We start from the raw sequence: 27,804 nt of genomic DNA on the forward strand, positions 1-27,804 counted from the left end.
AAAAAAAAAAAAAAAAAAAAATACATGCTTGAGGTTGGGGAAAGAATTCAAATAGTGTAGAAAGATAGATCAAAAAAATAAAAAGAACAATGTTTTTAGTTTCTAAGTATCCAGAATCTCATGAGTGGTAAAGGGTTTATTACCTTGAAAGCGATGGGAAACCCTCACGGAGTTTTAAGCAGGAGAATGAAGGGGATTTGGAGGCCAGATGGTCAGTTGGGAAACTTTTCAGGGAAGAGGTGTCTGCATTTGGGAGGTAACAATGGCAAAGAGAGGAGAGGGTGGAGGTAGAATATACAGGACTCATACACCAGTTGGCTGTAGAGATGAAAGGAAGAGAAGAGATGATGACAGAGTTTCTGGTTTCTTGAAGCCACTGCCCTGACCATCCACCACAGATTCATATGAAATCATGTTAATTTCTCATTTAAAGCAGAAAAAGCTGAAGTTATGGAGAAGATGAAAGAATAAGATGCACATTAAGAAGTCATTCCTTTCTGGAAATACAATAAAAATGATCAATATGTAGAATGGCAAAGATATTTTGCACAATATGTCTTAAAATTCCTTCCTTCTCAGATTGAGGCAAGGTCTGTAGAACCACATAGGCCCAAGGAGGACGTAAGATAAGGCTGCTACCGGGTGGGAGAGTTTGCAGGTTGGGAGAGTCCAGTCAGAATACATTTATCACTCACTCTCTTAGACGTGAGATGAGCTGCAGTGAAGCCAGGCAGGCACATCTAACAGACCTACGTCTTATCACCCAAGGGTTCGCGTGCACAAGGGTCCATGTTTCCTATGATCGGCTTTGTCTGAGCTTCACCCCGTCACTAGCACTAGACTTCTGAAGACAGTGGAAGCTCTCAGTACTGTGACTGGCTCAAGTGTTCAAAGACTAGAGAATATGCTTGCCCTCAACATTCCTGAGTAGTTATTATGTGCAAGGGATTATACTAGACGGGCTATGTGATATTGTGAAATATAAGAGATAAACCTTAGCCTCTCAGAATTTACTATCTATTCTGATTAAATCACAGTCTTGAAGAAAACATCACTTCAAACAACTTACAGTGTTTACTTTTAAAAATACCAAAGGGGGGGGCGGTTCTATGGGACTGTCAGTAATATTTTTACTAAATATACCAATAGTAGATTTTGCACTTTAATTAATCTATTTCTCTGTTTCTCACTCCTACCAGATAATTTTCAGGATCAAATGAAAAGGGAACTAGCCTACCGAGAAGAAATGGTGCAACAGTTACAAATTGTAAGATGCATTTCTACTTAAAAATAAATGCAAGGTGATGGGTTTGTTTTCAAACCACCCAATATGTATGAAACTGTTTGTGTTTTTGCGTTGAAATCCTTTGGTCCACTTCCCTCTCCGCTGGTTTAGATGCTAACTGCCAAGAGATTTACTTAGATGCAGGATACACAGATGTGTCAGTACATTTCCTCTAAATGTAACTACCTACCATGTGTTAATAGACAGATGTGTACATTGTCTCTGAGGGTGAACCAGAGGTACCTGCATTGTCTTCCACTGTGCAAACTTCCGAACACAGCGCTGGGCTGCACCAAAAGCTCGGGGAAGGGCCATTGTCTTTGTCTTCCCCCTCCTTCCACCACCCAGACCTGAGCAGGCCCTCTGCTGTCAATAGAACTTAGTATAAATACAATTAATCAATTAAATTCACTTGAACGACAATGAAAAGAAAGGAATTATTTCCAAATGAAGTGTGTTACTGTATCCTAATCATGTCTGAAAGTGGACACTGACAAAGATCTATTTATACAGAAACAGGGAAACAGGAAATTGTCTGATAAATAAATGTTGCAAGGTTTTATGTTTTTCGTTTTTTGAGTTGTTTTTTCCTTTCCCTGAATTCCTCACCCTTTGTCCCCATGCAGATACATCTGGTATTATTTATTAGTGCTTTGAAAGCAGTCTCCCAAGCTTCCTCATTTTCATGAGTACAATGGGGAAATAATTTCTGCTTAGTTTTTGTAAGATTATTTATTTATTTATTTATTTATTTATTTACGGCTGCGTTGGGTCTTCGTTGCTGTGCACGGGCTTTCTCTAGTTGCGGTGAGCGAGGGTTACTCTTTGTTGCGGTGCCGGGCTTCTCCTTGCAGTGGCTTCTCTTTGTTGGGGAGCACGGGTTCTAGGCGCGTGGGCTTCAGTAGTTGTGGCACACGGGCTCAGTAGTTGTGACGCACGGGCTCTAGAGAACAGGCTCGGTAGTTGTGACGCATGGGCTTAGTTGCTCCGCGGCATGTGGGATCTTCCCTGACCAGGGCTCAAACTCGTGTCCCCTGCATTGGCAGGCAGATTCTTAACCACTGCGCCACAAGAGAAGTCCATTTATAACTTTTTTTTTTTTTTTCCTGCGGTACGCGGGCCTCTCACTGTTGTGGCCTCTTCCATTGCGGAGCATAGGCTCCGGACGTGCAGGCTCAGCGGCCATGGCTCACGGGCCCAGCCGCTCCACGGCATGTGGGATCCTCCCGGACCGGGACACGAACCTGTGTCGCCTGCATCGGCAGGCGGACTCTCAACCACTGCGCCACCAGGGAAGCTCCTATAAGATATTTTTAATCACCTGGGTAAAGACATACATTGATCCTTAGTGTTCTTCACAGCATGATTATTATAATTTGGGTTGCTTGGTGTTTCTGAGCTGGTCCACGTTATCCTTATACCACGAAGCATGTATCTATGCAGACCCGCCTGTCTTGTCTAGAGAGCCAGGCATCTAGCTTTCTGTCAGGATTATTTAAGGAAGATGATTATTGATGTTTCCTTTCTGCATGGGGGAAATCATGCTTGCGTTAATGGAGATTGCTGAGAGTCATTTTGAAAGCAGCCTTGTATTTCATGATGTTTTCCGCCATTCTAGGGGCTCTATTAAAAGTACTGCTTCTAACTTTAACACTCCTTCTGAGGTTTTCCTGGATCTCAGGTGCTGGTTAACAACTCTCAGTTCTGAAAACCACCTCAACATAAGAGCCTCTTAAACAGGATCTTTCTTCTTGTTTTGGTTTTGCTTGTGTTAGTTTTATTTGCACCTAACTTCACTGGGGAACAGAAGGATTTTCTTAATCAATTGAAAACTAATCCCCCACAGGGGTTAAAGAAAAAGTATCTACTCTTCTCAGCTTTTGATACCTAGGTAATAAGAGCTGCTCATTACTTGCTGTGAATTTACGTATTGTTTTATTTGTCCAAAGGAAGAATGTAAAGATAGGATCAAAGGTAGAAGGATATAACATTTTAAGACCTTACTTATTTTACATAGGATATCGTTTTCAGACTCTTAAAAATTGCCACACATGCAACCAAAAATGTGTGACTGCTGGGTGGTGATGAGCATAGCAAAATGGGCATTAGGAAAGGAAACTAAATAATTATTTCAGTGCCAGTTATTTAAGGCCAGTTATGTAATTTTAATGTCTTAATTTTCTTTGACATTTGGTTTCTTAAGTAAAAGAGGAGATGATATTGCATCCATGTAATCAGCAGGCAGTATTAATAAAAGAAAAAATATCTCTTGTCTTTTGAGATATTTGGTACATGGAAGATACAAATTGGTATTACAAAATATCTTTATTATATTGTATTGCAAAATATTTTATCATTATGTATTTATTTATCTAGACAAGTGTTATTAATTCATATTCCTCTAGATAGTAAATTTTCCTGGTTGCAAATTAAATTCTTTGGGAGGAGCTGGAATGTTCCCCCCGCCCGCCCCCGCCTTGTAGGTACAATATAATTCCTGAAATCCACAAAAGTACATCCAGACTACCAACATGAAAATTGGTGAAATAGACATGATTTGTCCCTTCTGCTTCTTCCCCTTCTTTTGTGTCCCCTATCCTTAGATGCCCGGGTCTTCGTGCTACCTTCAACACCTAGCATGGTGTCTAACATCAAATAGGGATCAGTAGACATTTGTTGAATTAACCACCACCCATGGATGCCCCCTGACCCAACGCTGATACTGTCATGTAGCAGTCCTCTTAATTCTTTTCCAAATTGTCCTGGCTTGGTCCTGATTTCCTCAAATTTTTTTTGTGCTGGGGAACTACGGCCAAAACTACTAAAAGGAGGCCTACTAGTGAATTACTGGGAGCTTATGTATTACAGCACTGTCCTTGTGACTAACAGATAAGCTTTAAGTAGTCTGCAAACTTGAGTTCAAGATTCATCCTGTATAGTTCATTGTATCAGTTTCTAAACCAAAGGGACCTGTTATAAGGTCCAACCTAGTACCCCGATAGGGATATGATAAGGCACAAGTGTTTAATAAACATGAAATGCACATGTAAACATAAAATGCTGTGCCGATACAAGTAATCAATTTAATGGCATGCCCCTTCTCAAAGTAGTACCTTTATTAGTGGAACTATTTGAACCCTGGTGCCTAGAGATATATTTGTGCGGGAAGGACCTGTGTTCAGACTATACCATCTGCTTTAGAACTGAGGCAGCAAACTCAAGTTTACTTGAACAGAAACTTACCCTGTCCCTTATTCAGCTTGTTGTATTTGCTAAAGTAACTGGAGAAAAATGTCTTTAGAAAATTATACCTAAATATTATCAAGAAGTTGCTAGGTATCACAATTATTGACTTTCTCAATATTTTTAGTTGAATGCTCTAATTCATCAGTAAATATAGTTACATGCTTTGCTCCTTGAGAACAGAACAATTCACCAAAAATTCTTTTATTCTCTTATGTTTAAATTATTTTATATTTAAAGTTTACAAAGCATGTATTACAGAATAGTCATTCGCTTACAGAATAGGCATCTTTTCCTTTAGATGAAATAAAAACCCACTCTATCGTGCAGTCATGGAGAATTCAAATATATTAAAACCATCATATTTTGTAGCAATTCCCATAGATCCACAATGCATTTATCCTATGCTGTTGCACAGTGTTCTTATTCAAGATGATATCGAAAGCATCTTGGGTATCATTGCCATAGAAAGAAAACTTATGAATTTCTTTGGTTCCTGCATTTTTAGATTCTCCGCTGACTAATTTCTACACCATTGCTTCCTTTTACAGTTTGTTAAATGCAAAGTTGTGATGACTATAGACTCAAATGATTGACTCTCTTTGCGTGTTTATAAATAAATGTGCATTTATCTAATGTGAGATTTAAAGCATATGCAGTTTATTTAACACATATACATGGGCCACAAGCTAATATATTTTTTACAAACAGTTTAAAATGAGAGTTTTACAGTCCTTATCACAGTTTGTGTTATAGTCCCCCACCTCTGCTCTGGGTTTTCAAATGCTTAAAATGTTTTTATTACCAAACCAGATTTATTTATACAAGCGAAGAAATATGTTCCTCTCAATATGAACCAAATACAAAGGTTTTAGAATTTAGCATGTTCATGAAGATGTTAGTGTTTAGCATAATAAAGAGCAAAAGATTTCTCATTCGCAAGTGAGCTCTGGTTCTAGGAAAAAAGTTCAATTTTTAAAACAAAACCATCATCCCTTAGGATTGAGAAGAAGGTGAAGAAACCATTACAATGTTATATGTAAATTATATCTCAGTTTTTAAAAAATTCTTAAAGAAGAAAGTGAAGGCATTTTACTAAGTGTATAACCATTCTTAAAAGATTTTTATTAGAGTATAGTTGATTTACAATGTTGTGTTAGTTTCAAGTGTACAGCAAAGTGAGTCAGTTATACATATACATATATCCACTCTTTTTTAGATTCTTTTCCCATGTAGACCATTACAGAATATTGAGTAGAGTTCCCTGTGCTATATAGTAGGTCCTTATTAGTTATCTATTTTATATATAGTAGTGTGTATATATCAATTCCAGTCTCCCAATTTATCCCTCCCACCTTATCCCCTGGTAACCATAAATTTGTTTTCTACATCTGTAACGTGTATAGCCTTTTGATTAAAGTTTTTCCAAGGACTGGAATATAACGTAGTTTACAACATGAGCCGAGACTACTGTGATGCCTTGATAACCTTTTTTAAATTTTTTATTGCTAATTTGGCAACAGTTTTTTAAAGCAAGTACATGTATGCATAAGCTACAACCGTAGGTTTGTTGAAGGCATGTCATAGTTGAAGACATAGTTGTTGAAGACATTAGTCATAGTTCTTGAACGACCCTGTGAAGCTGCAACAGAAAACGCATGATAAATGGCTAGACCCAGATTCACATACTTTGAACTTGCTGGATCGCTACCAAAGGGCACGTAGATTGAGAAAAAGTGCTTTTAAAATATGCTAGTCTTGAAGTGCCCTCTGCTGTTCTTCCAAAACACTGCAGTCACACGCAGCCAGAGGGAACCAGTCTCAAAGTTCCTCATTAAAGCCTCAATTAAAATTAATGTTCAACCAATAGATTTAGTACTAATGTTTCGTTCACCGTGGACTTGTAAAAAGTCAGTTTACAACTTTCTGATGGTGTGAGCACTGTGCTTCCTTGCAGGGAAAGGAGCGGTGACAGGTCTTTATCGTTTCTGGAGGAGTGCTCCCCCTTTGGCAAGGGTACAGCTCTTCAGTATGGTCTTTTCTTGGAGGTTCTCCAGTATTCATTAGGATGGGAACTTGCCCAGATTTCTACCGTCTGAACATGGAGAGTTTTTTAAAATATGTTTTACATATTTTTAAAAGGTAGATAGAGCACTTTATTTTTAGAAAAAGATCCCTGGGCCCCTAGAAGGTTTTGATTTTGTGACTAAATATGTAACAAGTAGAGGACTTGATGTAAGTCTGAACTTCCTTGGAAGCTGCCTTAAGATTCTCCAGGAGACAGACTTTGACTACAGTGGGTCCTTTTCCAATTATTGATCTATTGCCTTGCATCTTGACAATGCAATGACTCGTTTCTTAATTATATATCCTTTGTCTCGTCTTTCTCCTTTTGAGATGTTGACCCATCTTAATGTCTGAGCTCAGGCTAACTCTCTTGGCACAATCTAGGAAATTATCCTTTTTGGTAAAATCTCAATACTTTTGATAGACTAGAGCCAACTAGGTGATTTAGAAGTTATATAGCAACTTTGAGGGGTTTTGTCCATGCCAATCTTGGTGATTTCCAAGCTGGTCAGAATGAAAAGAAAGCTTTTATAAGTTCTATTATAGGAGATTTACATGGCATAATTATCTTTAATGGAGCCTCTAAGATCCTGAGCTCCTCCAGTTGGGGAGTATAGAACCTGAAGCACCATCAATCATAAAAGTGCCCATTACTTGATGTATCATAAGAAAAGAAGTTTCCAACTGTTATTCTCAGATACCATCAATTATAGTACATCCAACTTCAGAAATGTTAAAATGTGAGGGAAAAAACTGCATCTTAGAATCAATGAAATAGGATAGTTTCCATGAACAGTCGGGCCATATGCTAATATATTCTTTATTAATCATTCATGTTTAAGACTTGGAATTAATGAGTCTCAGCTCACAACCTGAGATTAATAATTCTTCACACAGATTTAAATTTCAGTCCGGAGATTTGGGGATCAAATGTGATTATTTGGAAATGTCCTTTTTTTCCTGAGTCCTTTTTTAAATTTCCTTATCAGCTTCCCATCTTAATGAAATGCTGCATTGTTGTTTCTGAAAAAAGGAAAAAGGCATTCAGACTTAGATCTGAAAGTAGTGCCCTTCAGGCAGGTTTCTTTGGGTTAGGATGAGTAGTTTACTGGCTTTGATGAGATGGCGCATGGTGATATTAACTTATCTCGTGCAGTGCCTGGCACAGAACAGACACTTACTAAATCTTCGTGGCATCTAATCTTGATGTTGAGAATGCCTTCTAACTGCGAGAGTGACACAAATACATTTTATTAGGTAACCCTTATACCCCAAGGTTTACATCATTTCTACTTGTTATCCTAAATAATAGAATTCCATTCAAAGCTGTCTGACATCATGCATCTAAAGAAAGAGGTGATCCATGTGTTTTGGCATATTGTTTCATACACCATAATGGAAAATCAGGATTCAGGTATGTCTCTGTTAATAGCAGGTATAGCATAACCCAGAGTGGAAAGAAGAGGTAACTAGAGTAGGTCCCTGTGTAACTATTCTTGTCATAGTTATCTAGCTAATCTCAGCTCTCGTCCTAAATATGAGATTAGGACACAACTATTTATGGTCCTATATAAACCATTAATTTCGATGCTGCTATTATGGCCTTTATCAGATATGTCTCTATCGTATACATCCATCTTGTGGCTGTGTATCAAGATAGTGAGGTGGCTATTTTAGTCTTCTCTCTTTTTTTCATTAAAAAGACTGTTTGAGGGCTTCCCTGGTGGCACAGTAGTTAAGAATCCGCCTGCCAATGCGGGGGATACGGGTTCGAGCCTTGGGCCAGGAAGATCCCACTTGCCGCGGAGCAACTAAGCCCGTGCACCACAACTACTGAATCTGCACTCTAGAGCCTGTGAGCTACAACTACTGAGCCCACGTGCCACAACTCCCGAAGCCCACGCGCCTAGAGCCTGTGCTCTGCAACAAGAGAAGCCACCGCAATGAGAAGTCCGCGCACCGCAACGAAGAGTAGCCCCCGCTCGCCACAACTAGAGAAAGCCTGTGCGCAGCAATGAAGACCCAATGCAGCCAAAAATAAATAAATTAATTTTTAAAAAATAAGACTTGTTTGATTCAGCTAACCAGTTATTATGGCAAAATGGTCCAGCTAGTCTTAGCCACAAGCATCACTATAGATTTGTAGTTCCTTCCCATTAATAAAGGTTCATGTTTATGGGCTGGTAGATCAGAAGAGCAAAACAAAAATATGCTGGGGATATGGGGAATGTATATCAGTATTCAAAATATTACCTACTTGAATGACTATAATTTTCTTTCCTTCACTGCTTTTACATAATATCAGCCATAGTTCATGTTACACTCTAGAAGGCTGAATATTTCTTTAAATGTAAAACAGATTTATATCATTAGAGTCCTGAATTTAGCCTTACAATGATGAAGGTAAGTAGCATGACTAGGGTTAGTAGAGAGGCAAATCTAAATAATACATGTAGTCCAGTTTCAACAATTTGAATTTTCTAATGAAAAGTAGCATATCAAATGCGATAGACTTTCATTCAAAACCCCAGTATTGAAAAGTACTTTTCAAGTTTATCCAGGTAGAATTCTCAAGGGTCATATTTTCCATTCAGTGCAATTATTTCTGATGCTTCTTAGTAGTTATTGGGAAATTACCCAGAGTAATAGTTTGTGTTTAGTTAATCTTATTTGTGATTTATAATGATAGCATATCTCCTCACTCTAATTAAATGAAAACTTACATTGAACTAGTTTGTAATCACATTCTTATTTTGTGACCTTGGACATTCGTTGTAACATAATAACTTAATTTTCATACCTAAATAAAAATAAGTACCATATTATTAAGTGCAAATTATTAAGTTTAGTGAAATGTCACATAGGAACCTCAGAGACTAGCTGTAGCAACAACCTAGTGTGATCACCTGTTCTGTCCTGATATGCTTTTTAACAGGCCTTAGACATGCTATACCCCAGAAGCCCCGTACTGCCGGGCAGATGGAGACCTTTTGTCCAAAGGGCAGATCCACCAGCATTCAAATTTAGGCACAATAAAGGGTCTCCATTATACATGTCTCCAAACTTTGCTCACCTGGATAGTTTTGCTTGTTTTTATCTTACAGATTCCCTATGCAGCAAGCTTGATCAGGAAAGAAAAGCTAGGTGCCCATCTCAGCAAAAGCTAAAAGGTGAGCTCACCAGAGGAAACAGATTTTCCTTAACTCTCTGAATTGTTATTGCTCGGCCGTGTTCTTTACTGATGTACTTGAAATAGCCCAGGGGATTGATGATGTTGCATCCTGTGTTTAAGCCGATACACTGTTGAACTTCGTTCTAGGCATGGGGCTTCCTAAATAAATGGCTAAGTGCATCTTATAAATTCTGTGGAAAATTTCTAAAACTAAGGAAATTCTCAGTTCAGTCTTGCAGATGTGATCTTCATTCTGTTTCGAGGTTTTCTACTCTTTCCGGTTCCTCCTGACACCCTGATTCCTGGTCCTCTGAAGGAAACCGGAGTGTCAGAAGCCATGCTTATTATGTTTTTTCTTCTCTGTCTCTCCTTTGCTTCCAAAATGTCTTCCTGAAACCCGACTTTCATTGAGTTACTGACAGATGGTGCGTGCGACATAGACCTTCGAGAACTTCTGCTGCAGGATTAGTCATTCATTCTTTCCCTGAAACAATCCTTGTTTCTCTACAGCTGAAGCCAGATCCAATGTCACATACCTGGCAGCAATTTAAAAGACAAATATTCTGGACTCCTAAGGAAAAGAAGACAGTAAAAATTCAATGACTATATTCAGAATATACCTAAACATTTCAAAAGCAACTTTTTGATGATACGGCAGAAGGTATAAATAACTGTTAGAATTGAAGGAATGCAAAAACTAGGATATTGTTGTTTCTCTAACAATACGTTAGGATGACCTAGCAGTTGGAACTGCTAAATCAGGGAAAAACTCAGATGTCAGAGGTGGTATTTATAAGTGCTCACGGCTAACTAGGATTGTGGCCATTTATCAGTTTTATTTGTTCCCATCAGAGTGATTCTTCCCACCCCTTCCCTCTGGAACATATTTTCAATTCAATAGAATTGACTGGCCAAAAATACTATGTGCAATGCAGGTTCATGGTTCCTTTTCTTTCCTTCCTGCCTCTTTTCTGCATATCACAAGCCTCCTCTACTATGTGCACATGACAGTTCTACTTCTTGCCATTATCTTTATTAGTGATAATCTTCAGTATTTTTCTGAAACAGTTATATGTATGTCACATTTCATTAGGAGCTCAAAACTCTTTCCAAGACAGTCTCTCATTCATATGCTTTCCCTTAATTTTACGCACAGGGAACCAAGGTACAGTGAAGAGAGATGTGATGTTTTATGCCTCTGTTACAAAGCCAGGAAGAGATTCTAGGGCTCCTGATTTTAAAAGCAGTGCCTGCTTGCTCCTTAAATAGGGACTTCTTGTCTTCTGTGAGCAGATGTTTAGCAACAGAGTTGCTCAGATGATAAGTCATTCTGTTTTGGGATGCTCAGATAATGTCATTCTGTTTCCATCTCCATGAAGTCATACACAAATGGACCTGTGAGTTTGGTTTCATTCTATATCTTCAAGTGTTTTTCTTACGTCTGAACTTGACTTTGGGTGATTTCTTTCTCATCATTGTAGACCAGATTTGTCCCAGCAGTGTGAAATGAATAATTTTAGAACATTCAGAGTCTAATAAATCTTAACGCAGAATATCAAGGTAATCAAAGCAAAGATCATCCAAATTAACGCTGACAAACCCATATGTATAAAAGTTTGAAAATGTCAAACTACTTTTCCTTCAAATCAAAAAGTACATATTGGGATGTGTTTTTTTAAGTAACCTTCTTATTGAAATATAACACACATTCTCCAAAGCCTATAAATCGTCAAGTCATGAAGTCAACACATCAGAGCTCAGTGAACTTGCTTAGGTTTCTAGCACCCAGATAGCTACCTTGTGCCCCTACCCAGTTACAAAAGATTGGTTTTACCTGTTTTTGAACTTTAGTAAAGGACATTTTAGAGAACATTCTGTTGTATCTGTCTTCTTTCACTCCACGTTTGTGATTCATCCATTCGAATGTAGTTTGATTCATACTTAGAAGCTTCAATAAACTCTCTTTCTACCCTTCCACTTCCCTGACTCATCTTCTCTGCTTGTCAGACATGAGCTGCTCCTGCACCTACAAAATGAAGACTTACTGCCCAGAAACCACGCCTTTGATGGTGACATAGTGTACAGTGAGGTGGGAAAAAAAAAAAAAAAAGATTGATTTGTGTTTAGTAACTAATGCTTCCTCCATGCTGATTTTGTTTCCATCCTTGCAGACAACAGGGATTTCTCTAAGTAGACCCTGGTGCTTTCAGAAGATTAGTGGTTACTTAAATACCGAGCTAAATCAGCCAAGCAGAGAATCACAACCATATTGTTAGAGGCAGTATTCGATTCTCAACATGCCAAGCCTGCAAGGAATTACCCCAAGAGAGATGACAAGATAAAAGTCATTACACCAAGGGAGAGAAACAAGTTCTGTCTTGCTGAGTGACCACAGGTTTCCAAATTAGGGACTGATACATTAATGTCTTATGCAAGAGTGACCCTTAAGGTAGTGTGCTGTGTTCTTGCCACTCAGTGAATTCCAATACGACTATTAAGAGGAGGAAGCTTTTCAAAACCACAGGCAATCCACTTAATAAGCTGAGCAAGTATTGCCACATATCACTGCTCTACAAATCATTTTTGCCCTATGTTAGGACACAAGAAATTCCATGTCGAATCAAAATAAAAGTCCACCCATACCAGGGGACTAACAGTGCAATTCTGTTAGAAGAGCCAAATTGTTGTTCTTAACAACACCAACCTCAAACTTCAGGCATGTACACTGAATAACTCTTAACTTTCCCTTAAGAACTCCTTAAAGATCCATCATCCATGGATTTATCTAAACCTTTCTTCAACCTAGTCGTATTCCCCTTTAGGGCAATAAATTCCATTTGTTTAGCTACCAGCTGTGTAAACTGTAGTTTATTTTATTTATCTTCAAACTACTTTCTAAAAGAAGCCCTTGTAGATTAGATGTTGCACTGCTCTGCATATTTGCTTTATCGTGAGCTCACGAGTACGATGGAAGTGATTTGAAAAAATATTTCAAAATGCTGTGTGTATTATCCTTTCATCTGGAACTGTTTTGAACACCGGAATTACCCCTGACGGTCTTCTTACCTTTGCTTATTAACGCGCCCCAGTTCCTACACAGACGCTCCAGGATAATCTGTGTGAAATCTGCACCCCAAATAAAAATGTCATGATGTTAACACCAGTTTAATATTACTTTACATTCTTTTTGCCCCAAGCCCCTTTTAACATTATGCAAACGTCGTCCCTGTGACTCAGTGAAATACTCATGTCTTTCACAGAGAACTCAATCATTTTACCTAAGTGGAAAGTGAATCATAGGATATGGCTCATTCATATTCATACAGCAACCTGCTGAAAAAGCTTGAAATAATAATAACTGTCATTCATTGAGCACTACCCATGCCAGATACTGGGCTAAGCTGCTACATTCTCTCTTTTGATCTTTACAAGTCTATAAGGTTGATCCTATTACTACCTCCATTTTATACAGGAGAATGAGGAGGATCAGTGAGGTCACTTAGCTGGAAAGTGACAAAGCCAGGATTCAGTACAGGTCTATTTGACTCTAAGCCCCTTCTCTGTCTTTCTAGGATCATTGGGCTGGTTTTGGGAGTCTGGCTTCTAAATCTGACACTACCTCCCTGTGTCATCTGAAGCAATATCATTTAATCTCTTTGAGGCTCACTCTTATCTACGAACTGTGGATGGCCAAACCTGATCAAAGTCTCTGCCAGCTCTAGATTTTGACTATCACTCTTGCGTGCCAGTCTTCTGCCAGATTCTCTCTCACAAAGGGGCTGCTGTTATTAAAATCTGTTCATATAAAACCCTATATAACACCTGAGGGTGTAACCCACCTACTTTTTGCCTTAGGGCTTCATTTTCTTCATCACTAATTGCTACTTTGCATCCTTCTAGAGAGTTTGAAAAAATCATTTTTTCCCCTATCCTAACAATATCTAGCTCTTTGGTAAACTCCTGTTGTTTTTGTTATTTTTATTTTAATTCTGGGATAATTGCTACGAAAAGAATAGCAAGAAAAAGGTCTTAAAGGGGTGTGGAGGGATTGTAATTGAACATTCTGTGTCTTCCTTTTGTAACATCAAAGATGTGGGGGCAGGGGGGCATGTCCATTTCTAGCCTCTGTCCTCAAACAAAAGAGAACCAGGTTCTTTCAAAAATCTCCGTTGAGAATGACAGTGTGCTGCCACACTTCTAAGGGCTTTACATCAATTATCTTATTTAATCTTCAAAACAACCCATTGAGAGAAGTGCCGCTACTCTCACCATTCTACAGCTGAGCAGACAGAAATGCGGAGATGAGTTAAGTTGTGTGGTTTCACTGCTATAAGGAGTGGCAGAATTTGAACCAGGCCACCTGGCTCTGCAGCGCACACTTCATCTGCTCTCCCCTGACTTGTGACCTGAAATCGTGGCCTAATTCACATCTTCCATTATCAGTTATAAATATGCAGTTAATAACCAATCCAGTGGTTTCATTGATGTTGAACTGCAAAACCCCTATAGCTGCCCTAACACCCCAGGACAAGAGAAATGGATGTAACTTGGACCATTCAGCCAAAGCCAGCAGGGCACGAGTGCATGAAATTCTGTCTGCCCCCTTTACCACAGGCTGTCTTCATGTTTGCCCAACAACAAATTGGAGCTTCTGGAACCCAGCAAAATGACTTTACTGTAAAGAAGGCATAGCAACCAGCACGCTCTGCTGTAATAGTTCTAGTTTGGCTCAGTGTCAGCAGAGATGCATCATGTAAGGTAGCAGGCAAATATATGGGAAAAGGAAGATGCTTTCATGGCCACTGTTTAAACATTTTTATTCAAACTGTACTAAAAATGTCTTCTCTGAAGGATATACTAAATGTTACTTTAAATGTTTTTAAATTATCTGATTGTGTCACACTGAGGTTGTCATTCTGTGCTTTTTGTCTCATCCCAGGTGCACAGAACCACTTACTCTTGTTCTCTTGTAAGATACAGACTGCCCCTGAGTACTTCCGACCTGCACAGAGACTGAAAATTGAAAGGGCTTGGGAATCAAATATAAAATCAGGTTCGGGAGAACCCAAGGACAAGTGACCTCAAAGCAGCATGGACAACCATGTACAATAGACTGTGGCAGCCATTCATTAGTTGGGGGAGGGGGGAGCCAACCAGAGCAGTCAACGCTTGTTGCATCTTTTGGTGGAACCAAAGTCTGAGTCTGTGTTTTTAAAGGCCAACCGAACCCAGAGCGCGGGAGTGCTGTTAGCCAAGCCGGGTGGGAAATCCATGGACGGTCCCAGGGGATCTCTGTGCTACATACTTGGAGAGAGCAGCTCTATGAGACCGTCTTTTACGTTTGAAGAAGTGATTCTTGGTGAAAAGACAACACAAGACCTGTCCTAGGAGGGGGGGATCACGTTTCGCCAGCTAGGATGGCATCAGCCGTACAAACCTGCTTTTCCCAGCAAAGTGGACAGACTTATGTGTGGCCCCTTCCTCTCTGGTATTTTGCCTGCTATATGAATGAAGATTGTATTCCTTTGGAAATATTTTACAGTTTAATATTGAGTGTAATTAAGAATATAATCATGTTATCAAAAATGGTATTTAACTCTGTTGTAGTTTCTTTAACATTCATGTGGATAAAAAAAGTCTATAATAAAAAAACTATGAAGTAATGGTTGTGTTCATGTAGTTAAATGCACATTTGCTTGGGAGCAACTAATAGAGACTAATACATTTTAGAATGATTTTGGCATAAAATATTTGAATAAATTATTTTTGAAAATGAAATTCCTTCAAAAATGGTTATTAAAGTCTAAATTAGCCTTTGGCCCTTGTCAGCAGCTGGAGTCCTCCCCAGCATGATAGGATCTTTGTATGGGTAAGGGGAGGTTCTAAATTCCAGCTAGGTCTCCTAACAGCATTAGTGAGGAAGTCGATAGTGTGCCTTCCTCCTTACTGTGATGTTGAATCAAAGTCCATGAGGTCATTTTATGCCAAAAATTCTGTGTCTCAGGTGAGAGAGATAGAAGGGCCAAAACGGTGACCCTTTGGAGCCAGGATTTCTAGAGTAATGCTGGGTTGAACGGAAGTCTGCTGTGGATGATCTCCTGCCCTGGAATTGCCAAAGACCATTGTAATTGAAGAGGCGTCTCACCAATGGCATCCCTCAACAGATTTCAAAAGAAGTTTAAAATGCATGGCCATGATATTTGATACTTTTACCCACCATCTTCATTATCATAAACTATCAAAAAAAAAACCTTGACAATTCTCCCTTGAGATAAATTTTCTTATCCTTAGCTGCCACATTAAGAAACCTCCTACTCATTAGTGATTTTCTTCCCAGCCCATGAAGGATGGGACCATGGGTCAGAGAAGGGTTATAAACCAAGTCCTGGAGTCTGAGGACAGGTTCCCAGTGACCATTAGCAAAAAAAATAATGTGAAGATGCTGCAACTAACCGCGGAGAGGAGGAAGTTCTTCCAGGAGCCTGGGCATGGGGCTCACACAGCCCTTCAGACGTGGCACACGCTTCTGAAACTGACAGTTGTGCTTGACACGGGGGAGTAGCTGGTCAGTCAAGTTGGTGGAGCTTTTTCTCCTATGTAAGCTTTAAATTACACATAGGGATGGAAGCCTAGCATCCTTAGCTTTGTACTCTCAGCCAGTAATACCAGAAGTGACAGAAAATGACCAGGGAGGACACAAACCTGGCTTCATGACCAGCCACCAGGGGACAGCAGAGGTCATTTTCTGCAGAACCCAATGCAAACTCGGACCAGATAGCTTCTCAGAGTGAGAGCAGCAGCTCCAGAGGGAGCTAAAGATTTGTGGATTAAAAAAAAAAAAAAAAAATTGTGGATGAATTTAAGGTCTTCGTCCTGCCACTACATCATCTGTACACGTAAACGAGCCTGAAACGTCGTTCTTTTCTTTCCAATTGCAACTTTAAATGTCTCAGAGTTGTTAGTGCTAAAATATCAGCAAATGATCTTGTAGCAAAAGAAAAATTAGAACAAGATAACTTGCCAGGTATGTCTTAGAGCCTAGAGGAGTTCATCATGGCGTAGCTCTGAATTGAGTTAATAGCCGAGCTCAGTGTGGAAGTCCGTTGGCCTGTGCTGCTAGGATGCTGAAACTACATTAGTGCCTTCTGGTTCTCCACCTAAATTCCAGGCTCCATGGAATCCCAGCTGTGCATCTTTCCCTGAGCACTAGGAGACTCCTGTTGCCCTTTCCCTCATGGCCTTAGAGTCTCCCCATTTCTTGAGGTATTTTATCAGACTGAGTCTATTCCTTTCAAACACTAGAGAGTATCAATTCTCCATGCAACCATGAAGTTATACACTAAAAGCCAAAACCTTCAGAAGGAAATCCAACATATAATACGGAAACACCATTTAACCCATATATTTTCTCATTGAGGCGAGTGAATACCTCCTCTCTATTCTAGCAATGCTTGATGCTTCAGAGTTGGAACAAAAAGAATTTGTCCCTAAAACTGGATGTGATTGGGTTATCTGAGCCGCCTGTGGAAACAGACAGGACATCCATCTAGAGTGCTGCATGAGGCTAAAAATAAAGCCACTCTTCAGAAGGACAAAGAAAATTCTTGGCAAATAAAATGACAGCCAAAAAATGCTGTGTTCTTTTCTTCGACTATTTTATCATTCCAAGGTCAACCCAAATATTAGCTAATGAAGAATACAAGCAATGCAAATAAAAGGTTCTGTTTTAATTCCAAATGAAATTATAAGATCAGAAAGGGCCATAGCAAATCAAAGCAGAAACCCAGGCCTATCCTACTGGGGTAGACTGGACATTTCAGACTGATGGTTTTCACCCTCAGAATGCCTGAATAATTGCTCATCTATTTGCCACAGGCAAGGAGAGTGGGACATCGTATCCCAATTTCCTTTGATTGTACAAAAAGTGTAGCCTCAGCTCTTTGGAAAATAGAGAAGACTTCTCTCCTAGCTACAGGAGATATAATCAAGCAGAGAAGATCACTTTCATTTAAGGGTAAGAGTTTAAAGCAGCCCTGGTCAGCAGTGAGGAAGGTCAGAGGAGAGGAACACGATCGCCATGCTGAGGATGTGTAACCGCGTCATTCAGTGGGGTGCTTCCAGCCAATTCCAGGCCCGATGAGGAGAGCTCCTCTGTCTCCCTCTACGCACAAAGTTGAGTGCACAAAGTTCAAGTGAGACCATCTTACAAGATTTCCCATACACAACCTACATCACAGTCTGTAATTATACACTCCTACGTGGGAAGGTATACACTGTAAACATTAGGAAGGCAAGGACCTTTGTTTCAGCCCACTACCACCTTCCTCGTGCTGAGAATAGTCCCTGGCATGCAGTAGCTACACAAAACATTTTTTATTGAATAAGTGAGTGAGTCTCATCTATTTTATTTGGGCCAATCATAAGAGCGGCTCATTTCACTATTATCACTTTAAACTCTCTCTCAGAGAAGGTTGACATTTCATTTGGTTTCGAATGACTATATGTGGCAAATTGCTGGTTGCCCTCCAACAGACCATTCTCAGGTGGCAATATACCTAGATAAAATCAGACTACATCTCCCAGGCATACGTGCTGTTAGATGTGGCTGTGTGACTATGTTCTGGTCAAGAAGATGTAGGTAAAAATATGTGGAACTTTCAGGAAGGTCACTTCAAAAGAGCTTGGCTTCGTTAGGCAGCATTTCTCTTTTCTCTTCCCTTTCCCTCTTTTCTGATGTCTGTAAGGTGGAGGGAGCCTCAGAAGTCTTCTTGAACCGTGAGGTGACTTTTAAGATAGAAGCCATATGCTAGCGTGGCACAGAAAGGTAATAGAAGCCTGGGTCTCTGACAGCTACTGAGCCCCCACACCAACTCTGGAGTGCCCACTTCCAAGCTACCTTTATACAGGAGAGAAATGAGGTTCTATCTTGTTTAACCACTGTTACTTTAGATATTCTGTTAACTCAGATTACAAAATCTTTTTCTCTATGTGGGGGCTGTGATCAGCCAACAGGAACACAACTTCCTATTTGTGTGACAACTTTCCAATGCATATTTATGCTGGTTACATCATCTTACCTTCTCATTAGCCCTTTGATTTAGCTAAAGGAGGTCAGTGATTATGAAGTCTATTTCGTTGCTGAGTCAAGCCTCAAATCCAGTTCTTACTGCTGTGGCAAGCTTTTCCTACTTAATCTCATGGCCTCATCATCACAGCTGAGCAGGTCTACGACTTCTCTGATATCCCCAACTACAATATAGACAGGTGAAGATGGGGGGGAGGGGCTGGACCTGAACTTGATCTGCTCCCCAGAGTAGGACAGAAACTGGGTTGGAAAGGTAAGCTGTCCAAAAGGCGAGCAAAGCCGTGACCAGGTGTGTAGCTGGGACCCCACAAGGGAATAGAGCTCTGCGGCACAGGCATTTCCAGAGCAGGAGGCTGTCAATCATCATTATCCATGATAACAGGCTCCTGATACTCACTTGGCCTTCATGGGCAGGTTCCATCCTCAGGGAAACACACCACTAAGAATAAATAGTGTGGCAATAAGCAAGCTCAGTCCTTGACTCAGGGATGTGACAGGCAGAGAGGAATTTGGCTCAGGAACCCATATGGGCATTGGCTTTCCTAGTCAGAGGGCAGCAAGGTAAGCCTGGGAGATGAGGTGGTAGCCCTGGGACTCCCGCACTTGGGTCAGAAACTGCCACACAAAACTAGAAGAGAGTTAAAGCGTTCTAAATGCCCCTTGACTCCAGTCTTGATTCGGGCTTTGAAATAGTGCTGCAGCTTTGGGAGGGGGGATGGAAAGAGGGCTTGTTTTAAGCTGAGAAAGTATGGGAAGAACACTAAGAGCTGAGAATACCTTTCTGCAAATTTCCAGACCAGGCCTAATATACATATAATTTAGAAGTAATAAACTCAAGTTACCTAAAGTAAATAATCATTCTGAAAATTCATGACTCTATACTAAATTAAGAACTTCCCTGAAAGCATTGGTAACATCTGAAGTTTTCAAATAATAAAATTCAGTCTTCTCATCCAACTTTTATATCATCTCACAATTAAGAACAGTGGCTTCCTGGATGATTGTTAATGATGGCTTCCTTTATTATATTTTAGACCATTTAGCAAAGTTTATTGATTTATACTTCCTTGTAATTAGTTGTAGTGATTAAAATAGCTTTTATGGCCCTCTAGAGATTGACTTTATAAAGAATCAACATTTCCCCCAAATCGTGCGCTTTAAAACATGGTTAAATAACTGAATTCAGTACTAAACAATCATTGGTGAAACTGATTTTATATGTGGTTGCTTTCTCATCCCTCTACTTATATGGCACTATCATCCAATTACTTGGCAGCCAATAATAATAACAGCAGCCAACTTTCAGGGAGTGATGACAATAAGCCGAACATTGTGCTGTTTTGGTTTTTTTTTTTTGCGGTACGCGGGCCTCTCAATGTCGCGGCCTCTCCCGTCGCGGAGCTAAGGCTCCGGACGCGCAGGACCAGCGGCCATGGCTCACGGGCCCAGCTGCTCCGCGGCATGTGGGATCTTCGCGGACCGGGGCACGATTCCGTGTCCCCCGCATCGGCAGGCGGACTCTCAACCACTGCGCCACCAGGGAAGCCCCGTGCTAAGTGTCTTAATGCGTTATTTCATTTAATTCTCTCCACAACCCTGCGAAGCAGGGACTACAGTATTTAACTATTTAATTGAAACTGGAAGGAGTTAACTCACTCAGCTGATAAGTGGAAAATCAGGAATTTGAACTTTCTGCCATTGTGACTTTAGAACCTCTGCTTTTAACCACTAAACTCCACTGCTCAGTGCCAAGTAAGCCAAGCAAGAGCCCCCTGTACACATGGGTGAATTGGGAGTCCCCTGACTGACATAATTTGAAGGGTGTTGGAGACCTCTCTTAAACAAAAATATCTCCCCTTACCAACCTCACTTGAAGATGAAATTCCACCATTAGCATGATTCTTTTGACTAAGGTATTATATGTTCCTGGAAAGTTAGGTACTCTAAGACAGTGCTACTTGAAGTGCGGTCTGTCAAAGAGCTAAAATAATAAAATTCTTAAAAGAAAACATAGAAGTAAATCTTTATGACCTTGGGGTAGGCAATGGTTCCTTGGATACAACACCAAAAGCACAAGAGACAAAAGAAAAAACAGGTAAATTGGACTTCATTGAAATTACAAACTTTTGTGCTGCAGACAATACCATCAAAAAAGTTTAAAAAATTAAATTAAATTAAAGTAGCTTACAGAATGGGAGAAAATATTTGCAAATCATGCACCTAATAAGGGATTATCCAGAATATATGAAGCACTCTTACAATTCAACAATAAAAATACAAATAACCCAAATAAGAAATGGGAAAATTTGGGGGTTCCTTTCTATAACTAGAAGGAAAGTCTCAACTCTTGAGGGCTTGCTATGGATGGGGGACAGAGGGTGCAGATTCACATCGTAATGGAATCTGTTAGTGGAGGAAGTCATAGGTAGTAATGTGATGTGGCTCAATGTATCAAAAAGGTACATCTAACGAGTTTCTGGGTAGCAGGGGATGATGTAAGGAGTAGAGGTCTTTCTGTTGAAAGGCACCGTGATGGGCAGCATTTCTAGTGCACGGTTAGGCCCTGGGCATAGTCTACAGGTGGGAGCTGAGAAAAGGGGAATTGGAGCTGCTTTGCATAACAAAAGTAAGGCATGCCCCCATTTAGATTTAGTTGTAGAGAATATGTTGGAAGATTGGAATATGTGTAGGAAGATTCTCCCCTCCCTTCCTTAATATGGATTTGGACTGAGACTAATGGTTTGTCTTTGGGGTGTGTGTGTGTGTGTGTGTGTGTGAGAGAGAGAGAGAGAGAGATATCTGAGAGTTACTCACAGGCGATCAGAAGACCACAGGAAGAATGAGGAGGGGTATCTTGACTACATGCTGGCAGAGGGACGCTGAAGAGAACAAGAACTGGAGAAATAAAGCCTCCCTTGGATTGTTCTGGGCATCATCTAACTACATGGCATTACTTCTAACTGAGTAACTCGGACTTTGAGAAATGCATGGCTGTGGATTATCTTTACCTTACAGATGATCCTATTTGTGGTAGGGGGTGAGGGTTGGGTGGATCTTGTTGAGTGGGGGTATCATGGACGGGGTGGGGGGGTTGCATTAAAATGTAAACACAGTGAAAAAAAAAGAAAAGAAATGGGAAAAGGATTTGAATAGATATTTCTCCAGAGAAGGTATACAAACGCACAATAAACACAAGAAAAGAAGCACAACATCATGAGTCAACAGGGAAATGCAAATCAAAACCACAATGAACTCAATTCACTTCAAATCCATTTCACACCCACTTGGATGACTTATCAAAAAGACAGACAATAACAGTGTTGGTGAGGGACTTCCCTGGTGGTCTCAGGGAACTGGTGGTCCCTGGTGGACTTCCCAGGTAGAGAATCTGCCTTCTAATGCAGGGGATGCGGGTTTGATCCCTGGTCGGGCGGGGAACTAAGATCCCACACGCCGTGGGGCAACTACGCCCCCACACCACAACTAATGAGCCTAGGTGACTCAACTAGAGAGCCTGTGTGTCACAAACTATAGAGCCCACGTGCTCTGGAGCCCACATGGCACAACTAGAGAAGAGAAAACCTGCACCCCACAGCTGGAGAGGAGCCCACATGCCTCAACGAAGTTCCCGCATGCCACAACTAAGAACCGACGCAGCCAAAAGAATACAAATAAATAAATTAAATAAATTTTTAAAAAATAACAGTGTTGGTGAAGATGTGGGGGAAATTGGAGCTCTTGTACAGTGCTGGTAGGGTTATAAAATGGTACAGCCACTGTGGAAAACAGTTTAGCAGTTCCTCAAAAAAACATAGGAATACCATATCACTTGTCAATTCCACTTTTAGGTGTAAACCCAAAGGTATTGAAAACAGGTGTTTAAATATTTGTATACAAATGTTCATAGTAGCACTATTTACAATAGTCAAAAGGTAGAAACAACCCAAATGCCCACCAACACATGAATGGATAAACAAAGTGGGGTATAAGCATACAATGGAATATTATTCAGCCGTAAGAAGAAACGAAGTACTGACACATGCTACAACATGGATGAGCCTTGAAAACATTATGTTAAGTGACAGAAGCCAGACATAATAGGTCATATAGTGCATGATTACATTTATATGCTATTCTTAGAATAGGCAAACCCATAGAGACAAAAATCGGATTGGTGGCTTCTAGGGGCCAGGGGGAAGGGAGAATTGGTAGAGACTGCTTAATAGGTACAGGGTTTCCTTTTGAGTGATGAAAATGTTTGCTCACTAAATAGAAAATGTTTTTTCACAAAATTATGAGTGTATTAAATACTACCAAAATGTCACTTTAAAATGGTCAATTTTATGTTAGGTGAATTTCACCTTATATTTAAAAAAACAAGAATAAATGTATCAAAAGATATATAAAACCTTTACACCGAAAACCTCAAAACATTGCTGAGAAAAATTTAAAAGACTTAAAACACTTTGGAAATATACTATGTATGTGGACTGGAGGATTCATTATTGTTAAGATGTCAGTTCTCCCCCCAAAGTATTTATACATTCAATACAATTTCAATCAAATTCCCAGAAGGACTTTTGGGAGAAACTGGCAAGATGACTCTATAATTAAACACAGATGCAAAAGATCCAGGATGCCCAAGCAACTTTGAAAAAGAAGAGCAAGATTTCAGGAATTCATATTACCTAATTTCAAAACTTACTATAAAGCTATAGCAATCATAACAATGTGTGGCAGAACTGGCAAACACACCAGTGTAACTGAATAGAGAACCCAGAAATAGACCACACTTACATGGTCTTTTGATTTTTTTGGCAAAGGTGCCAACACAATGGGGAAAGAAGTCTTTTCAACAAAATGGTGCTAAAATAATTGTGTATCTATATGAAAAGAATGAACATCAACCCCTACGTTATACCATATACAAAATTTAATATGAGACAGATGATTTATAGACCTAAATGTAAAACTTGAAATCATAAACACTTCAGAGCAAAACATAGGAGTATATCTTTTTTACTAGGAGCCAGGCAAAGATTTCTTAGACATATAAAGCCATAGCCACCAGAAAGACCAAAAAGTGAAAAAAAAAAAAAAAAAAAAACCCTGATAAATTGGACTTCAGCAAAATTTTAAACTTCTGCTCATCATGACACCAATAAGAAAATGAACATGCAGGCCACAGAGAAAATATTTGCAAACATATATCTGACAAAGAACTTGTGTCCAGAATATATAAAGAATTCCTTCAACTTAATAAAAATAAGAAGCAATGCAATTTTTAAAAAACTGAGGAATTGAACAGGAATTTCACAAAAGAAAATACACAAATCATTAACAAACATATGAAAAAGTGATCAACACCGTTAATCATCAAGACATGCAAATTAAAATCATGAGATACCACTACACACCCACCAGAATGACTATAATTTTAAAAGACTGACATCATCAAATGTTGACAAGGTTGTGGAGCAACTGGAACTCTCATACATTGATGATGTGAATGTAAAATGATATAAACTCCATAGGAAAAGGTCTGGCAGTTTCTTATAAAACTAAATATAGGACTTCCCTGGTGGCTCAACCGTTAAGAATCCACCTGACAATGCAGGGGACACGGGTTCAATCCCTAGTCCTGAAAGATCCCACATGCCACAGAGCAACTAAGCCTGTGCACCACAACTACTGAAGCCCACACACCCTAGAGCCCACACGGCAACTACTGAGCCCACGTGCTGCAACTACTGAAGCCCGCACGCCTAGAACCCGTGCTCCGCAACAAAGAGAAGCCACCACAATGAGAAACCTGTGCACTGCAATGAAGAGTAGCCCCCACTCACAGCAACTAGAGAAAGCCCGTGCGCAACAACAAAGACCCAACACAGGAAAAAAAAAAAGACTAAATATATACTTACCCTATGACACAGAACTTCCACTCATAGGTATTTATCTAAGAGAAATGAAAATATATGTACACAAAGACTGGTACAAGAGTGCTCATAGCACCTTTATTCATAATAACAAAGAACTGAAAACAGTCCAGGTGTCCATCAGTATGAGAATGGATTTTTAAATTGTGGTATATTCATATGATGAAATATTAGCTATATAAAGAAATGAATTAATGATACATACAATAACATGGGTGAATCTCAAAAGCATTTTGCTAATGAAAGAAGTCCTACGTAAGAGTATATGCTGTAATTATTTGAGAATTTAGAATGGTTTCAACCAATCCACAACAGTGGTCATCTCTGGGAGAGTAGAAGTAGAGATTAACTGGGAAAGGACAAGACAGAACTTCCTGGGATGATGGTAATGATCCATATCTTATTCATATCTTATTTGGGTTACATTTAGTTGTAGCTCTCATGATGCCTAATCATTTTAGTTGTATGTCCAGGCCACTGGTTCCCTTATTTACTGCACTTTGGAATCACCTCGGAAGGTTTCACCAGCAGAGACTAATCTGATTGGTCTGGAGTGCAGCCTGGGCATCAGAATTGTTTTAAGTTCCCCAGGTGTTTCTTTGGTGCAGTTGAGGTTGAGAACTATTACTCAGATCTTCCTCAGGCCCATCATTCCCTTTTAAAGGTGCACCAACAATAAGAGCACACAGAACCGCTATTGCAGACACATCACCACATCATTTTGCATTACCCTTCTCAAAAATGCCCAGCATTTAATCAACTAGTCAACTTCTCCTCCTCCCCTCTTCCTTTGCCTTTATCCTTCCTCTTTGTCCCCCAGCCCCAGCCCTTTCTCTTCTTTATCTGAAAGATTGAGGCTAATACATTCAGGAAAGAGCTACTCTGCTTCTCAGTTCCCCCTCTTGATTCATAAAGGAAAACTTAGAGCACCTCATTCTATCACCTCAGTCCCTGTACCTTTCAATCTCACAGATGACCTCATGATGATGGCTTCTCCCTCTGAGAGTACAGGCTGACCTACTTTTCACTACACTTCACCTCCATTTCCACACATTCCCGCATGGAAGCATGATGTGATGTGAGCTGTTAGAACCAGCAAATGTGAACTGATTGAGCTATCCATTTTCCTAGCCATGAGAGCCCAGAATGGAACATCAGTAGAGAATAGTTGTTGAGCTGCAGAGAGGAAGCCCTTCCTTAAAGCAGCTACTAAAGAAATCCAGGTAAATGTCCCTAAAGAATCACCTCTTCAACCAATGACAAACCCAGGCTTGTTATTATTCATGCATTAGGAAGGATTTCCCATGAGATGGATTCTGAAACTGTGCCATCTTGCCAAGAATCCTCTCTGAGATGCTGAAGAAAGCTCTACAGGATGGCATGAATGTGGCTCTGCTCATGGAATAGACAGACCTCTCTCTAAATCCTTCCAGGAGGAGTGTTGAATCTAGCTCTTTGCTTATACTCTTTTTTTTTTTATGGATTACTAATAATAACCACCCTTACTAAGAACTTGCCATGTGCCAAGTACTAAATACTTTATCATATAATGCAACAAACCTGTGAGACAGGGATTCTTAAGATTATTTTACAGATTCAGGAAACTGGGTGTTAGAGGGTTCAAGTGATATGTCCAATTAGTAAATAACCCAGCTGGGACTTGAACCTAAGACTCTCTGATTTCAAAACCCATGTGCTGAACTACTAAACCAGGCAGCTGGTAAGCACCATGGGAGTACAACAGAGTGAGTGAGAAATCAGTGTGGGGTAGCAATAGTAGGCAAGACTTCATGGAGGAGTGAGATTTAAGCTGCACCAACAAGACTTAGATGAGCAAGGAGAAGGGGAAAGGCACTGATGAGCAGTCATCTCTGCCATTACTATATGAGTGTCTTCTTGGGTATGGGTAGTGTGATTATGGTCATGCTATATTATTGGCAGGGCTAGTTCTCTGTAAGTGAAGAAGCAGCATTTCATCTAAAGGGTAAAATATTGTGTCATCCCTTCAACAAACACGTGAATGTTCCAGGCACAGTGCAAGGCACTGAGGGTAGGAAACCCCCGCTCTCAAAATACCACAGTTTAGTGAAGAATACAAACATTTATAATGTGGCAGAAGTACTATAGTGGGCACACGCAGGATGCCTTGAGAACATAAAGAACACCTGACCTTGACTATTGGAGGCTGAGAAGGTGCTCCTAACATCTCGTTTGCATCCTCTTTGAAACACTTTGCCTGGAGAAGATGACACCTGAACTGAGCCTTAAAAAATAAGAAGTTGGCCATATGAAGAGTGAATGCAAGGGAATGGAATGCCAGGATGGGGGGAGAATGTTCTAGGCAGAGGAAGCAATACACCACTATGGCACTCCCATAGGGTATCAGTTACCCATTGCTAGAATAAATCACTCTAAAACTTAGTGGCTTAAAATAATGATTTGTCATTTTTTGTGAGTCTATAGGCTAATTGGGCAGTTCTACTGCTGGTCTCCCCTGGGCTCACTCCTGTGGCTGCATTCGGGCAGCAGCAGGTAAGGATGAGCTCAGCTGAGATAGCTGAGCTCTCTGGGCCTTTCGTTCCATGCATGGTCTTTCATCTGGGCTTTTTCTTGCCATTGCAGACCTGAGGCAGTGTTCCAAGAAGGAAAAGGCAGAAACCATAAAGCCTCTTGAGGCCTAGATTCCAGAACTTGCACCTATGTCACTTCTTCTATGTTCTATTGATTAAAGCAAGTCCAAAGGCCAGTGCAGATTCAGACTGGATAAAGGAGTTGCAAAGACGTTGTGGCCAGAGTTAATCCACCACATGTGCCACACTATGGCATCACCTCTGAAATCCAGCTCTTGGCATTCAAATGTCCTACTTTCTAACTTCAAACACCCCTTCTTTCTGCATTTACATCAGCTTCTTCAAGACTTCTAGTCCCTGACCTCCCGATCTCCTAACCTTTCTTCCCTTTCAGCACAAATGGTTGATCTCCTGCGCTCTCCTCTCACCTGCCCACATCATTCCTG

The 27,804-nt window shown here is 40.1% G+C and overlaps 1 protein-coding gene across 1 annotated transcript in view; it reads left to right on the forward strand.

The window, feature by feature from the left end:
* SKOR2 (SKI family transcriptional corepressor 2) overlaps positions 1-9,762 on the forward strand; it is a 34,011-nt gene extending 24,249 nt beyond the window's left edge. The window contains 2 exon segments of the mRNA XM_007465606.1: positions 1,200-1,267; positions 9,700-9,762. Coding sequence (XP_007465668.1) covers positions 1,200-1,267; positions 9,700-9,762 — 131 coding nt within the window.
* Positions 9,763-27,804: the final 18,042 nt, after the last annotated feature.

The sequence above is a fragment of the Lipotes vexillifer genome, unplaced genomic scaffold (assembly GCF_000442215.2).
Source record: "Lipotes vexillifer unplaced genomic scaffold, Lipotes_vexillifer_v1.1 scaffold36, whole genome shotgun sequence".
In the NCBI taxonomy this organism is placed as follows: domain Eukaryota; kingdom Metazoa; phylum Chordata; class Mammalia; order Artiodactyla; family Lipotidae; genus Lipotes; species Lipotes vexillifer.